The sequence below is a fragment of the Medicago truncatula genome, chromosome 3 (genome assembly GCF_003473485.1).
Source record: "Medicago truncatula cultivar Jemalong A17 chromosome 3, MtrunA17r5.0-ANR, whole genome shotgun sequence".
NCBI classification, from domain to species: domain Eukaryota; kingdom Viridiplantae; phylum Streptophyta; class Magnoliopsida; order Fabales; family Fabaceae; genus Medicago; species Medicago truncatula.
This window is the reverse complement of record NC_053044.1, coordinates 51,510,112-51,524,333: the sequence shown is the minus strand read 5'-3', so window position 1 is coordinate 51,524,333 and position 14,222 is coordinate 51,510,112. Positions and strand designations below refer to the sequence as shown.

General features: G+C 33.0%; 1 protein-coding gene across 2 annotated transcripts; it reads right to left on the bottom strand.

Annotated features, from left to right (window-relative positions):
* Positions 1 to 2,662: 2,662 nt before the first annotated feature.
* On the bottom strand, positions 2,663 to 4,243 carry LOC11430636 (probable transcription factor At5g61620). 2 transcript variants are annotated; one of them, XM_003603097.4, is made up of 3 exons: positions 3,874 to 4,243; positions 3,495 to 3,697; positions 2,663 to 3,389 (listed from the first exon to the last, which is right to left on the bottom strand). In XM_003603097.4, the coding sequence occupies exons 1-3, from the start codon at positions 4,139 to 4,141 to the stop codon at positions 3,162 to 3,164; spliced, it is 699 nt and encodes a 232-aa protein (XP_003603145.1). In that variant the 5' UTR covers positions 4,142 to 4,243; the 3' UTR covers positions 2,663 to 3,161. The 2 variants fall into 2 exon arrangements, with proteins under 2 accessions (XP_003603145.1, XP_024634370.1); XM_024778602.2 differs by having other exon boundaries at positions 3,026 to 3,389; positions 3,623 to 3,697.
* Between the last annotated feature and the right edge of the window lie 9,979 nt (positions 4,244 to 14,222).

The window sequence follows — 14,222 nt, the reverse complement described above, 5'->3', positions numbered from 1 at the left end:
AAAGTCATGCTAATTGGCGTAAAGTAGTAAAGTAAATGATGATGTTAACTAGTGTCTTTTATACATTAGTTAAGAAAAACAAATAGAATAGTATGAGTATCTTGAAATTTGATAGTTAAAATTTTAAAAGTGTAAAAAATGATATTTCAACGTAAATAGTATTATTATTTTTTTTAACTAATGTCATGAATGAGGGTACTAGTTAGCAAAATACAAAAGTAAAATAACAAACTATTTACTAAAATTCCAACTTTTTTATTCTCTGAATATACAATTTTTTATTACTAATAAAAAAAAAAATTCTATATGAATTTAGTTAACAAGTGCCCTAAAACACTTTCAAAACAAAGTTTAGTAGAATATCAGACATTTTTACCATGTATTTTTTAATATATTTTTTGAGGCTGGTGATCTTGTCCTTTGACCGATTGGACCTGTTCCATCCGTGAAAAATTAAGAGGGTTCTCAATGAAGAGAATTATTTCGGCAAGCACGGATACCAACTCCCAGGATTAAAGAACATGTCTTGTAAAGGTCGTTTCTTCCGTCACCGTGAGTTTAACTCAATTGATAGTGTTAATTCATTGTAATATGTAGGGACACGTCATTCATTCAATAGCTAAAGTGGTAAAATTACAATTAAAATGATCATGAATTATATTGATTGCATATTTGATTTTATTTTTTTTGGTGAAATGTGTGTATATAATTTATAATATAGTCAAGATACATAATTTATTTTCTTTCAAAAAAAATACATAATTTATTTATTGAATTTGAAAAAAGAATATTTACTGATAAATGTGAGCAAATAAAATATATAATAGTGTATACGTTTATCTCTATCTCTCTCTTTTTTTTATTTTATTTTTTATAATTTACATGTGTTAACAATTTAATCACACACAAAAAAAAGCATTCTAATTGGAATCAAAATTTTGATGTGAAATATCAATTTCTCATTTTAATAAATACAAAGTTTTAAAATTATTTTTACAGCACTTGTTATCAAACTTATCAAGATGTCTAGTTTCCAATTCCCACCACTCCAGATCTCATGTTATTAAACGGCGAGGACTGTATTCATTTGGTGTAGGTGAGTTCTATTTAATGGAGGAACGCAATCCCACCAAAATCCTAAGTTTCATAAATGAACCATTTATGACTTGCTCTTGTCTATGTCAGTTTTTTGTTCGGATATGCCTACCGGACAGTCTCACCGTTCATAATCCTAACAAGAAAATTATACACATGTCCTGCAGTTTTGCATATGGTGTTCTCGTGTCATTTTATTTTAGTTAAAGAGTTTGTGTTCTAAAAGTATTGGTTAAAAATTTTATTGGTAGAAATTTTATGGATAATGCTAACAAGTATTATAGACATTGTTTAAGAAACTGATCCAACGAGGATTACTACTACAAGAACTTAGTTGCATTAATCCGCACACGTTATGTTTTGTGGAAATTAATTTTCAAGTCCGACATCTATTGAAACCCAAGCAAAATAGCTTTGATGACACAAATATTAGCCCAACGCTTATTTCTTGTTATTAAGGTATCTTTTGCAAATTGCAAATAAGTCACCTTAAATAGAGATTCGTTTTTTTTTGACAATATTAAATAGAGATTCGTTAGTTATCATCAAACTGAAATCTAGAAAATAAACCAACATTGACCGATCCAAAAGTCAAATATCTTTTTCGACTGCAAATAAAAAAAAAAGACGACGATCAATCTAAATTCATTAGTTGAGCTTCCATTAACTGAAATCGTCATTCTTACTATTCTTACACATTTCATTCTCCATCTTCTCTATCTTGAAAATTCATTTTAGTTATGACACCTTTCAAATAATTCAAATCAACTGAGTCGTAAACTTTTCTGAAATCAACCTTAAAAATGATAGTCTCATCAACCACTTTGTTTGCTCTGATAACACCATCAAGAATCTATTTCCCTTTAACCAACATGGTACTGTTCTCCAAATTATCACCGACGTAATGACCTTCTTCAGCCTGCTTGCTTGCCAAAACCTTGACGAGAGTTTACACATGCACCCCACAAGAGAAATAGGCCTAAAGTCGGATAATCGTTGGGGATTATCTACCTTATGAACTAAAACAATGATCATGCAATTAGACCCTTTAACCTTTCTCCCATTAGCATGAAATTCATTCAAGAAACATATAAATCATCTTTAAGATCATCCCAAAATTCTTTTAGAAATCTAACTAAAATTTACCCCATGAAGCACTTGAAACTATCTTAATCCCAAATTGCATGCTTAACTTCCTTCTCAATTACCAAAGACACAATAAAGACTTTACATCACCATCATAAAGAGATTTAAAAGGTAAGCTCTCAAGTACCTTCTACTCCTTCCACCCTAACTCCATTCACATTTATACACACCAAAGGATTAAGCTTTCTCCTACTAGCTACTACTCCATGAAAGTTTGCATATTCTTCCTTGAACGAGATAATTCGAGTTTTGCAAAATCTGCAGCTTCTTATTGCTGATGCAAGGGTAGAAAGAAGTTGTTCCTATTATTTTTGCACCGAGCAATGGGTCAAAGCCTCTGTGGCATTTATGGATTATTTAAGTTAAAATGCTGGCTCTGCTACTAATTATAAGTTACTCCAATGATCTATGGGATGATTAACTTACTGGTATTTATTTACACTCAAAACAACCTTATTCGTAATTCCAATCTTATCCTAATACAGTTGAATATTATATATAGTTGGATTATGGTTACTTCTGTCTGTTATTTATTTGTTTGTTTTTCAATATTCAAATTCATTCAAAGGTAAGGATAGTGAAGTTTGTTTTTTGAAGAGTCAAACAATCACAAGGTACTAGTACATATCGGGTTTAAAATTTCAAATCAAATATATCAATATTGTTTGACTCATTTCGCTTACAATTTGGGACCAAGAGAGTATTTATAATAAATGAATTATATTGGTTTGTATAGATTGGAAAAAAAACAATCATTCCATTCTATAACTTGCAAATGTCAAGACCTCAAATCATTCCATTATATTCTTTATTTTAAAATATGGTATACTTTCCATTCTCTATTTTATTTCATGAAATTCAATGCTACATAAATTAGCACAACTGTTCCAAATCAGTAGTCACATGCACTACTGGTTAGCTTAAGGGGATGTTGGCTCTAATGGCATGGGAGTTGCAAGTTTGAGTTCTAAATCAGGTGCTGCACTATGAGGAGTACAATTCGTTGATGTTGAAGAGTTGGGCCATTTCAGCATTGAATGTTGAGGATGAGAAAGCAACTGAGAAAGAAAATTTCTACTTCCACTTAGTTGGCTTATGCAGCTGATATCATTTGGAGTCAAATTTATTCCTGGTTTTTCACATCCCACCTGCCAAATTAAATATAGAATAAGATAGTGAAAATTAAACAAGTTTAAAGTAAGGTCTGTGCATGTAACTATTTTTATATGCAGAGATATTTTAATTTACTTAACATTATGGAGGCTAAGATGGTGTTTTCTTCTATTGACCAAACTATTCTGAGACTGACGGAGAAAATGTTTTTGTGCATGACTAGCCACCTGGGTTGGTGTTTTTGTTGTTACAAAATCTCTAGATATACCTCTCCAGTTACCCTTCCCAAGCTTCTCAAGTCCTCTAAGAAATATCATGTGCTCCTCCTCGGTCCACGGCATACCTGATCACAAAAAAAATGTACATTATGTTAATTTCTTTTCCAAGCAACAATTCACAGTTCTAGAGTATATCAAATGTTAAATCATAATTAGTTGAAATGTCCATGCTTAATTTTCTCATTAGCTGGAGTATTCACTTGGCCGGATTTTGAACATGAGACAATAGTATAATTATAACCTTTTTTACTGGGTCTAATTGTTGATGTGTGCCAGTTTCTTACGCAACTATCTGAATTTTCATTTGAACCAAACAGGGTAGGCCAGGAGGAGGCTATTGACAAAGAGGTCCGCGATGATGGCAGGTAGTTCTTTCTGATACTCCTTTTTGTTGGCAAATATGAAGGTGAAGAAGAATAAAGATGAAATTGCTCTTTGAGACTGTTATTGCAAGTCCTTGAATTGTGACCAAAGTTTCCACAATATGAGCATTTCCTAGCTATTCTCATTTCTTATAACTTGACAAAGAATATACCTAGTACATGTTACTTGTGCAATGTACTTACTCTTCAAACAGGCACCATCCCACTTATATATATATATATATATATATATATATATATATACACACACACTACCGAACATCCAATATTATATATTTTAGAGACTCACAAACAAAACAAAAGCAGTAGATATCACAATCTCTGTTAATTTTATTGTGCGGTCTATGGTGGCAAAGTGGTTGTAAAAAGGTGCATTTAAGGAAAGTCTAGTACAAATAAAGAACATGGTTTTTCATTATTTGGACCTATCCTACCCAAGGTTTTGCAGTTGCAATGGAAAACAGAAATCCTAGTACTTTGCTTTACTTTCATAGTTTCATTTATTAATCAATCGGGCAAACTTCTAAAAAGCATATTTTCAAGCGGCACATTAGGGAATGCGGGACAGACAATTTTTCTTGGTAAATATTAATATCATGTTGTGACTGCATCAGCAACTTCAGTTAAACAGTAAATTTGAATATTTTTCTAGTTTAAGAATGAGATTACTTTTAATCACATAGTTTTTTATTTCCCCCCAACCCTTTAGGCCGTATGGTGGCAAATGATAAGACGGATAAAATAGGATAATTTATCATATCTTGTTTTAATCTGGTATTTGATACCCTAATAAAATAAGATGATGATAATGATGATGAGTATGATTCATAGGTGTACTAATAAGTGGACAAGTTTTTCTGAACCGTAATATATTTATATACAAGATATTTGTAAATCGATCTTAATCTTTCACCGATTGTATTATAGAAATTAAATGCATCCATTATGAAGTCGGAGTATGTAAAATTGACCTAACTTTGTTATCAAAGATTATGCACTTTCTATTTGTGTTTTGATAGTTTCTTTATTCGATTCTAACAAAGAAGCTAATCATTTTTATTTTTTTTTGAGGGACAAAGAAGCTAATCATGTGACTTTACTTTATCCCATGTCGTTTCTCTATTAAAGTCTTATTCCATAAGTTAACATCATTAAATTGGATTTTTTTTCTTCTAAACATTTCTTTTGGAATTGTTTTCCTTGTTGGATCATTGGTTGCTTGCTAGTTTGGACTGTATGGAGCCAGAGATGAGAGATCTATGTTGCCCAACAATTTCACTTTTATTATTGATTTCTGACTCCTCAAGGTTTAGTGTACGACAAGTGCTTTTAAACCGCACAAGACCAAACTGCCGTGAATCTAGCAAGAGAGTTCTCGTTTCCTCATGATTTCTTCTTCAGCTACTGGTTTTGGTAACTCAGTTTCTTTTCAGAATAAAGGTTTAATTTGATTCATCCTAATTTTTGCATGACCTAATTTAGTTTCTAACAAGAAATAATAGACTATTACTTTTCCCACCCTATGCCTTTCCTCACGCGTTCTATTTTTTTTTTCAATTTTACCCCTGGTTCGGATTTCGTTTTCTGGATTGCATTGTTAGAATTTTGCAGATGTTTTCGGATTTGAAAATCCGGAATAATATTTTACCAGAACTTTTACAATTTTAATCTTCAAAATTCGTAAAATAAAATGCAAATAAAATAAAAAGCAGAGATAAAAAGACACAAACATAAAAACAACTCATTTTATTAATATATGAACAATACATTACAATAATTTTCAAGCTTTTTAAGCTTATTACATAAGATGCTAAATCTATTTCTACTCTTAACTTATTACATAAGCAATATCGGTGGCTCCAGCCACCGGTGGAGAGGAAAGAGGGGGGGAGGAAAGAAGATGGCGGGAAAGAAGAAACCAATGTTGTCTGATAGGACATACAAGTAGCTTTGGTGTTGGTGGGGAGACATAGGGGGCACAGGGGCCTCTAGGGAAGAAGAGATCATGATGGTCAACATGACACCTAGGCAAACCAACCTCACACCCAGACTGACCCCTTCCCTATTGACCGATCATATGACCCCTGATGGATTTCCAAATAGGCCTCTTTCTATGAAAGGCCAACGACGGAAACACATCGTTGTAGAGGAGAAAGAAGAAGGTGTGCAAATGTTTGAGGAAATGAACCATATTTATAGCGGAGGGGGATTAAAAAAACGTGGGGAAGCCATCAATTCCGGTCAAAAAACGTGTAGAAACACGCTTTTCAACTTGACCACCGTCCAAAACGTTTGAAAAACGTTTTCTTTGTGGTGCAGACCACCAGCCAAAAGCTTCTGGTGTAATCCGAAATGTATAATCCGGAATATATATTCCGGAAACATACGATGTTGGGGCGAACCAAGGGAAACTTGAGACTTTGAGTATGGTGAGGGTTGGTTTGGATTTTAGAATCCAGATTTATTCAGCATTGGATTCTTTTGTGTGTCTCACATTGCACCGACAATTTTTTGTGGTCCACAACGCCCACATACCTCTATAAATAGGGGGCCCTGTTTTCATTACAAGTAAACTACATCAGACAAAAAAACATGGAATTCCCTAGCTTTGATCCGAACACCAAGCTAGCGGCAGTCTACTGATGACATCTCGTCATTGCGTAATTTTTATATGTATTTTGATCACAAAGTGGAGTTCACAAGGCAACTTATGTAGCAAAAAGAGCAGAAAAACTGAAGAAAATACAAAAAAGAAAACGTGACACGATTTTAGAAGACCAAAATCATGCTTCGACATTGAAGAAATCGTGGCACGATGGCATAATCGTGACACGATTTGAGGAAACCCTAATTCAGATATTTGCAATTCAAGGAGAATCATGCCACGATTTACTTAAAACGTGGCACGATTTTAGGCGGAATTCTGTGCCTATTTAAGCTGAAGTCTATTCCAAAGACAAGGGTGACGATTTTGAGAGAGCAAAGTGCGATTTTGAGACTACAAGACGACAAGAAGGGCGATTTTTTCACTCTTTTACCAGGTCATGTATGTATTGATTCCTCTAATGATTATGTTATTTGTAAACACCATTATGAGTAGTTAAATCCATTAGAGGTTAGGTCTGAGATGATTCTTTGTAACCCTAATTGACTTATGTTGCTGTGAAACTCTATTATTTGTGAATGACAATATAGTTTTTATTCAATTCAATTGTTCTTAATGCTTTTTATATCCTGATCAAATATAAACATGATTTAGTGAGAACGAATGACTACTGACCATAGCTTTCGACTTAGATCTAATTGAATTGTTCTAATAAACATGGTTAGTCTATGAATGGATAATCCTTTATTAGTGATATTAGGTTAACGTGCTTAAACCTTCAACGGTTATTAGACCACCTAAGGAATTAGGGGCTGTAACCCTAGAAGAGGGTCCTAACTCAAGGGATTGATTAGGACTATTTTGTTAACTATCGTAAAACTAGGGACTCATTCACAAGAATAGATGCAGTATACCAATTAGGGGAACATAGATGATTCGAACGACCCAAACTCATCTCTCTCTTATTCTTAAAACCAATCTTTATTTTCTGTCATTGCTTATGCAAACCAATCATCTGCCTAGTGGAAAATTAAAAGAACCTTTATACATCCTAATTTACAACGTAATTGAATTATTGAGATTAAAACCAGTCCTTGTGGGAACGATATTTTTACTACTTCGATAGTATTTGGTACACTTGCCAAAAATCTATCATCTACTACAACGGTGGAACACCATCCCATCTGTTTAGGATTCGAGACGATGTCACCCTCTCCGAGCTGAAGGATGAGCTGGATCAAATCAACCGTCAACTCAACCACAAAGACACGAGGAGGGTGATCGGAGTTGAATATCGATGCCCGTTGTCCGACTCAAACCGGATCTCTTCGCTTCAGCCGGATGAAACTCAAGAACGACGACGACGTGCGAACCATGTTCTCTGTCTTTGGTCAGCACAAGAGGACCGATCAAGTTGGACGCTTCGTTGGTTAGATCTGCTGAAAAAATTCTGAAAAGTTTGCATCGGACCAGGAACTACGAAGAGATCCGGGCTCTGATGGAGGGACCAGAGGAGGAAGAAGTTAGTTTAGATGATCTGTGATAGTATGTTATGTTTTACTTAATCGCGTGTTTTATGTTGTTTTAATTGAGTGTTGGTTATGTGTTGTTGAATTAAGGTGTTGCATTATGTTTTGAATAATATATATATATATATATATATATATATATATATATATATATATTATTTAAACTTTCATTATGTTTTAATTTACGTCAAATATGTTCATTTATTCGATAAAATAACCAAAGATATGATTTTCGGATTACGAAATCCGGATTTGCCTAGGGCGTATGTGTGTTCCAGAAAACGAAATCCAGAATACCTCAGCATAGGATTCTTTTGTATGGACCACATTGCACCAAGAGTTTATGTGGTCCACGACATCCAAGGACCTCTATAAATACATTCTCTCCGGTTTTCAGCTTCAACACCATTAAAACACACAAACACAACAAAGAAAACCATGCAAATTTTTGTCATTAAGTTGAGGATCTTCCTCATGTTGTCGCAAATATATGAGTTAGCTCTCTATTTGACGGCGTGATGAAGATCTTCTGCATGCTGTCAAAAATACAAACAAGCACACCAAAGAGACCATTCAAATTTTTGTCATTATGCTGAGGATCTTTCTCATGTTGTTTTAAATATATAGTTCTCTATATAACAGCATGATGAAGATCATCAGCATGCTGTCAAAAATATATAGATACTCTTTGATGCCTCCTTGATACACAGATAACTCAAAAATATCAAGAGGTTGTTATAAGTTAGATCTTGCTGTCTGCCAGATGAATATGTCATTTGGCAAGACAACAAGATCTAACTCAAAGAAATCCTCTTGAAAACACTTTCCCAAAAGATTCATCATTTATGTTATTATGGTTTTTTTTAATTGTTTATTTGTCTCATGTTGCTTCAATTTATGTTATGTACCTTTGTTCTATTTTTTTTCTTCCAAGGCATTTGCAACGAAAACGATCCAAACAAAAGGGTCTGAAGCAGTTCAGACTTTAAAATCCGGAATAGCTTCATGCATTCCGGATTATAAAATCCGGAAACCCTCAGTAATATTTTGGCCTGTGACGTTTCACCAAAGGTTATGCCGGTTAGTGGAGTTTTAATACGTTTTTTTGGACGGTTTTGAATGAAAAACAAGTTTTCCTTGACTTCCAAATTACCTATGACTTGTTTTAGGCTATAAAAAGGCTTGAATCTTCAACATTTTCCTTCATTCTTCTTCACCCTCCTTTCTTACATTTTCTTTAAAAAAAAAAAAATTAGCTTTTTAGGTAGATTTTAGGAGTGTTAGTGGTGTCATGGTCATTGTTGACCGCTCATACGACCTCTGCAATTGTATTGCAGCTCATGCGGGGGTCATATAACGGTCAATAGAGACCATTGACATCAAAGAAAGATACAAAATATTCATATCGTATTGGTTCGGATTATATATTCCAAAAACACTAACAATCTGACCCGAATTATGTAATCCAAACTATGAGTATTTATGGAAATTTTGCAAGGCGCGCAAGAAGACAATAGGGTGGGAAAAGTAATAGTCGAAATAATATCCAAGTTAGTCCTAACAATTTTACGTGGAGGACAAATTAGTTTCCAACTCATTATAGCATTATAAGGGAGAGATTAATTTGAAAATGTCAATAAGACAATAACTAATTTGATGTTATTTTTTTATTAAATTGGACCGTAAGATAATTATAAGGAACCAAAATTGAATCTTCACTTTTCTTTTTATAGATTGTTATTATTTTTTTCTTACTTTTTTCCTTTTGTAAGTCCCTCAGTCTGCTCAATGGTTCTTTTTAAAAGTTCTGCGTCATGTTTTAACATTTAGTTGAAATCACTTTTCCTTTTTACAATTGACCTGCACGCTTAATTCTGCAATAATGCACCGACAATATTGTCCTTAAAAGTTGTACGGACAAGAACAATGTCACAAACCTTGACTAAGGCACTAAATCATTTATCCAGCTTATATGTCATACGAAGAGATTCAGGGTGAATAGAGGACAAATATCTCCAACAAATATTAGTGAACGACACTGTAATTTTATCAATCCTTCCCTTAGATCAGATCTCATGCAAAATGCAAACACAAAGTTGTTGACATATATGTATGAAATATGAGATATAGGTGCAGTGGTGTATCAAAATACGTTGATCTAAATTATCACCATATCCACTGTGGATGAAGTTGTAAATTCTTAAATTCTGATCGAAGTTGAAACACTGGCAACAACTTAATGACGACATATATGATTTTTCTTTTAGAAACATTGTTGAAGAGGGTTGAACTGATAAAAAAATTGTCAAGTAATTAAGAGAAAAAAAAAAAGTTTTTAGTGCGACATTGGTTGGGTTGGTCGTCTTTGTGCGGCGTTCTTTTCGTTCAGGTATTTGTTCGGTTCAGATTGTCAGATTAGTTTCGATCTAGTGCAAATCCAATCAATGACTTTTTGCGTCGTCCACGTTCCAGATCCGGAGAGATGGATGTTCCAAAGACTTATGTGAATAATACTTTTGCACTTGCTACTAACATGAATGTTGTGAGTTTGTTCGTAGATTTATCCTTTTTATTTTGGCTAAACTGCAGTTTTAACCCCCTAACTTTCACAATGGTACGTGTCATACCCCAATTTTTGACCTAAGGCCTCACTGACACATGTCACTTGACTCTGATCGATCACTGATTTTTCAGTGAAAAAAAAATTTCGGCAGGGAGATATTTTAAAATACCTCATTTTTTATTCCGAGTCGGGCCCTCTTTTCTCTTTTTATTTTCTTTCCATCTTTTATTAATTTTAATTTTAAGATTAGTTACTATTTTTATATTTAATAATTTTTATTTTCCATCTTTTAATTTTATTTTTCTTTACATAATTTAGTTTAATTTCTTTTTATTTTATTTCGTATTAGATTTATTTTATTTTTATTTTATTTCTTTTCAATTAATTAGTGTAAAAAAAAAACAAAGTGTCAATAGGTCCAAAAATAAAATGTACAAGGTCTAAAAAAAATTCAAGTCAACTTTAACATTCCTTTTTCAAAATTCACCATAATTGTTCATCATTTCCATTAAACCAATTTTCCATTTTTCATCAACCTCTTCAACTATAAATAGAGCCCTCATTCCACACAATTTCACACACCAAAAGTTCTCTTGAGTTGTCAAAGAACTTTTCTCTCTTCTCCCTCTTTAGCTTGTGTTAACGAGCTATTCTTTTCTTCTCCCCTTTTTTTTGTCCCTTCGGAAAAAGTCCCTTCGGAATTTTGTCGCTTCGGTAATTTTTGTCCCTTCGATTGTCCATTTCTTTTATTTTCTTGCATTTTATTTCTTTTTAGCATTTTTGCATTTTATTTTATTTCTATTTAGCATTTTAATTATTATTATTTATTTTTCAGCAATTAGAATGTATTTAGATCCAATGTAAATATAAATGAGAAAAGTGTGTGGGTGTGTGTGTCCTTTTATTTCTTTACCGCCTTATATATATCCAAAAATGCAAAAAAAAATTAGATTAGGGATTTTGTGGTGATCCAACGTCACTACAAAAATCCACGCGTTTTTATTTTTATTACTCCGTTAGTTTAATTTTCATTTAAAATTCCAAAAACAACAAAAACATGCAAATAATCAAAAATCACAAAAATATTTTCATAATAAACCTTGATTCCAAAATCAAGTGATCCTTTTTTTTATTTTATTTTTCTTAATCAAACTTTCAATCAATTTAATCATACCTTGAGTCCATTTTCTTTTAAAAAATACAAACCTAATCTTATTTGCCACTTGGCCTTTTCAATTTAAAACCTTTTTCAAAACTAATAAAAAACATTCAACAAATCAAACGTCAATTTCTACCCCGAACTACGAGGTTTTGATCCCTCACGGGTACGTATGCAGAGGACCATGTCCTTCCAAACAATAAAAATGTAGATATTTAGGTCTTTATTTTTTTCCACTTTAATTCCTTCTTTTCAAAATAAGCAAGCAAGTTATAGCACATTAAATTAAATAAAATCAAGAGGTTCCCGTAGAGTACTACAGACATAAAGGGTGCTAACACCTTCCCTTTATGTAACTAACCCCCGAACCCTAAATCTTTTCAATATGGGGTGGTTTGAACTTTTTTTTCCCCTTTTTTCTTAAAAAATTAAATGTTCAGTCGTGAAATAATTAGTGAGTCAAAAGCTAATCAAATAGCCTTGACCTCCGAAAAATGACGCGACAGTACGATTTTGGCCCCCTATTAAAAAATGAAAATTTAAACCCCTATGTTTTAGCCCCTTTGCAAAAGATATCTTTTGGTCAATTTTGACCGGATCAACGCGGAGGTGTCATGCCACATGTGTATTTTCCCATTTATTTTTATTCAAAAAGCCACTTGTGTAATACTTGAATAATATATATAGGACATATCAAGTAAGAGGAATTTTAAAATGAGAGGGTGAGAGGATTAAATCATAACCCTTGGATCAATTTTTACCATGATCTCTGGTTTTCACAACTACATCAGAATTATTTTAGCACTTCCTTCCTCTACGCGTTTCATTTCTTTTCTAAACTTTTCCAATTCCTCACCTTTTGAATCCTTCCTTTGCTTCCAAAACTCAAATATAGTTAGTGATTCGTTTCGTTGAAGTCGCGACAACGTCGTATTTACGTAATCAGCTATATGCGTGACGAATTTTGATGCTATTGTTTCCGGCAACCATTGAAGGTTGCCGACGTTTTGGCTTCAGGTAACCGGATCTGAGAATTGAGCGATTCAGAAAATTAATAGATGATTATGTGTTTCATCTTTCTTTTTAAATATAGAACATATATTTCTTTGTAAGTAGCAGCCATGGATGATTGTTGTTGGAGTTCTGCGCCAATTTCCTGGAAAATAATTGGATTAATATATAATATCTTTAACTCACCATGGATTCACCAAAATACAAATGCTGTTTTTATTTTTACATCTGTATTTAACGGAAACAGGCAGAGAATAGGAGAGGGAAGAAGATAGTTGGATTTAAGTGATCTCGTGCACTTGCAATATTTATGACTACTTTAATCCTGACAGTTGATATTAATCTAATGGACAAGATTTAATCCTCTCACCCTCTCATTTTAAAAGTCCTCTCACTTGATATGCCCTATATATATATATATATATATATATATATATATATATATATATATATATATATATAAAGTGTTGGCACGTGCGAGCTTCTTTCATCATTTTCAGATTCTAGGGTTAAACCACAAACCCTTAAGTTTCCAAATCAGTTCTTCATCCATAATCTCCTTCGAAAATCGTTTTCGAAATCAAATATCCTTCACAAATCGAATTCCAGGTGATTGTTCATCTCTGTTTGTTGTGAAAATGAAGTGGAAAGAAGATGGAAAGGCGGCGGCGAGTACGGGTTCTATGGTGAAGAATAAAGATGTGACGGGAAGTACACGAACAAAGAATAAGAAGAACGATGCGATGGCGACTAAAGGTTCAGAGAAGACGAAAGATTCGAATATGGAAGTTCTATCAACTCAAGAAAACGTGTTCTCTGGACAGATTCCCGACATGGATGCTTCAAAGTAAGCATTTTTTTTTGTTTCATATATCTGTTTAACTATAAAGCAAAGCTCATGTTACATTATTTCTGAATAAAAAAAGGGTTGTTGGAAGTATTGAATACTGTATTTAATTATGCACAGTTGAAAACTGGAAAATGATAATTTTATACTGCTTTTTTGGTTTACATTGCTATGAAAGGAGTATGGGTATAAATATCATATGAAAATACAGTATTCATACAGAATAAATACGGTATAAAAATACAGTATTCATACAGTTGTAATACACTATGAATTAAATATTAAATGATATTTAATCAATCTTTGTAAGGTTGTTGAGGACCATTCATTGAAGATAAGGTTTCACCACAAAGGTTATTTCATTTCTGACCCTATTATAGCTTACAAGAAGGGTGAAGTATATGAATTTGGTGGTGAGTTAGACATAGATGAGACAAACCTCAAAGATTTGGACAAACTAGTGAGAGAGGTTGGTGTGGAAGGTGAGTATAAG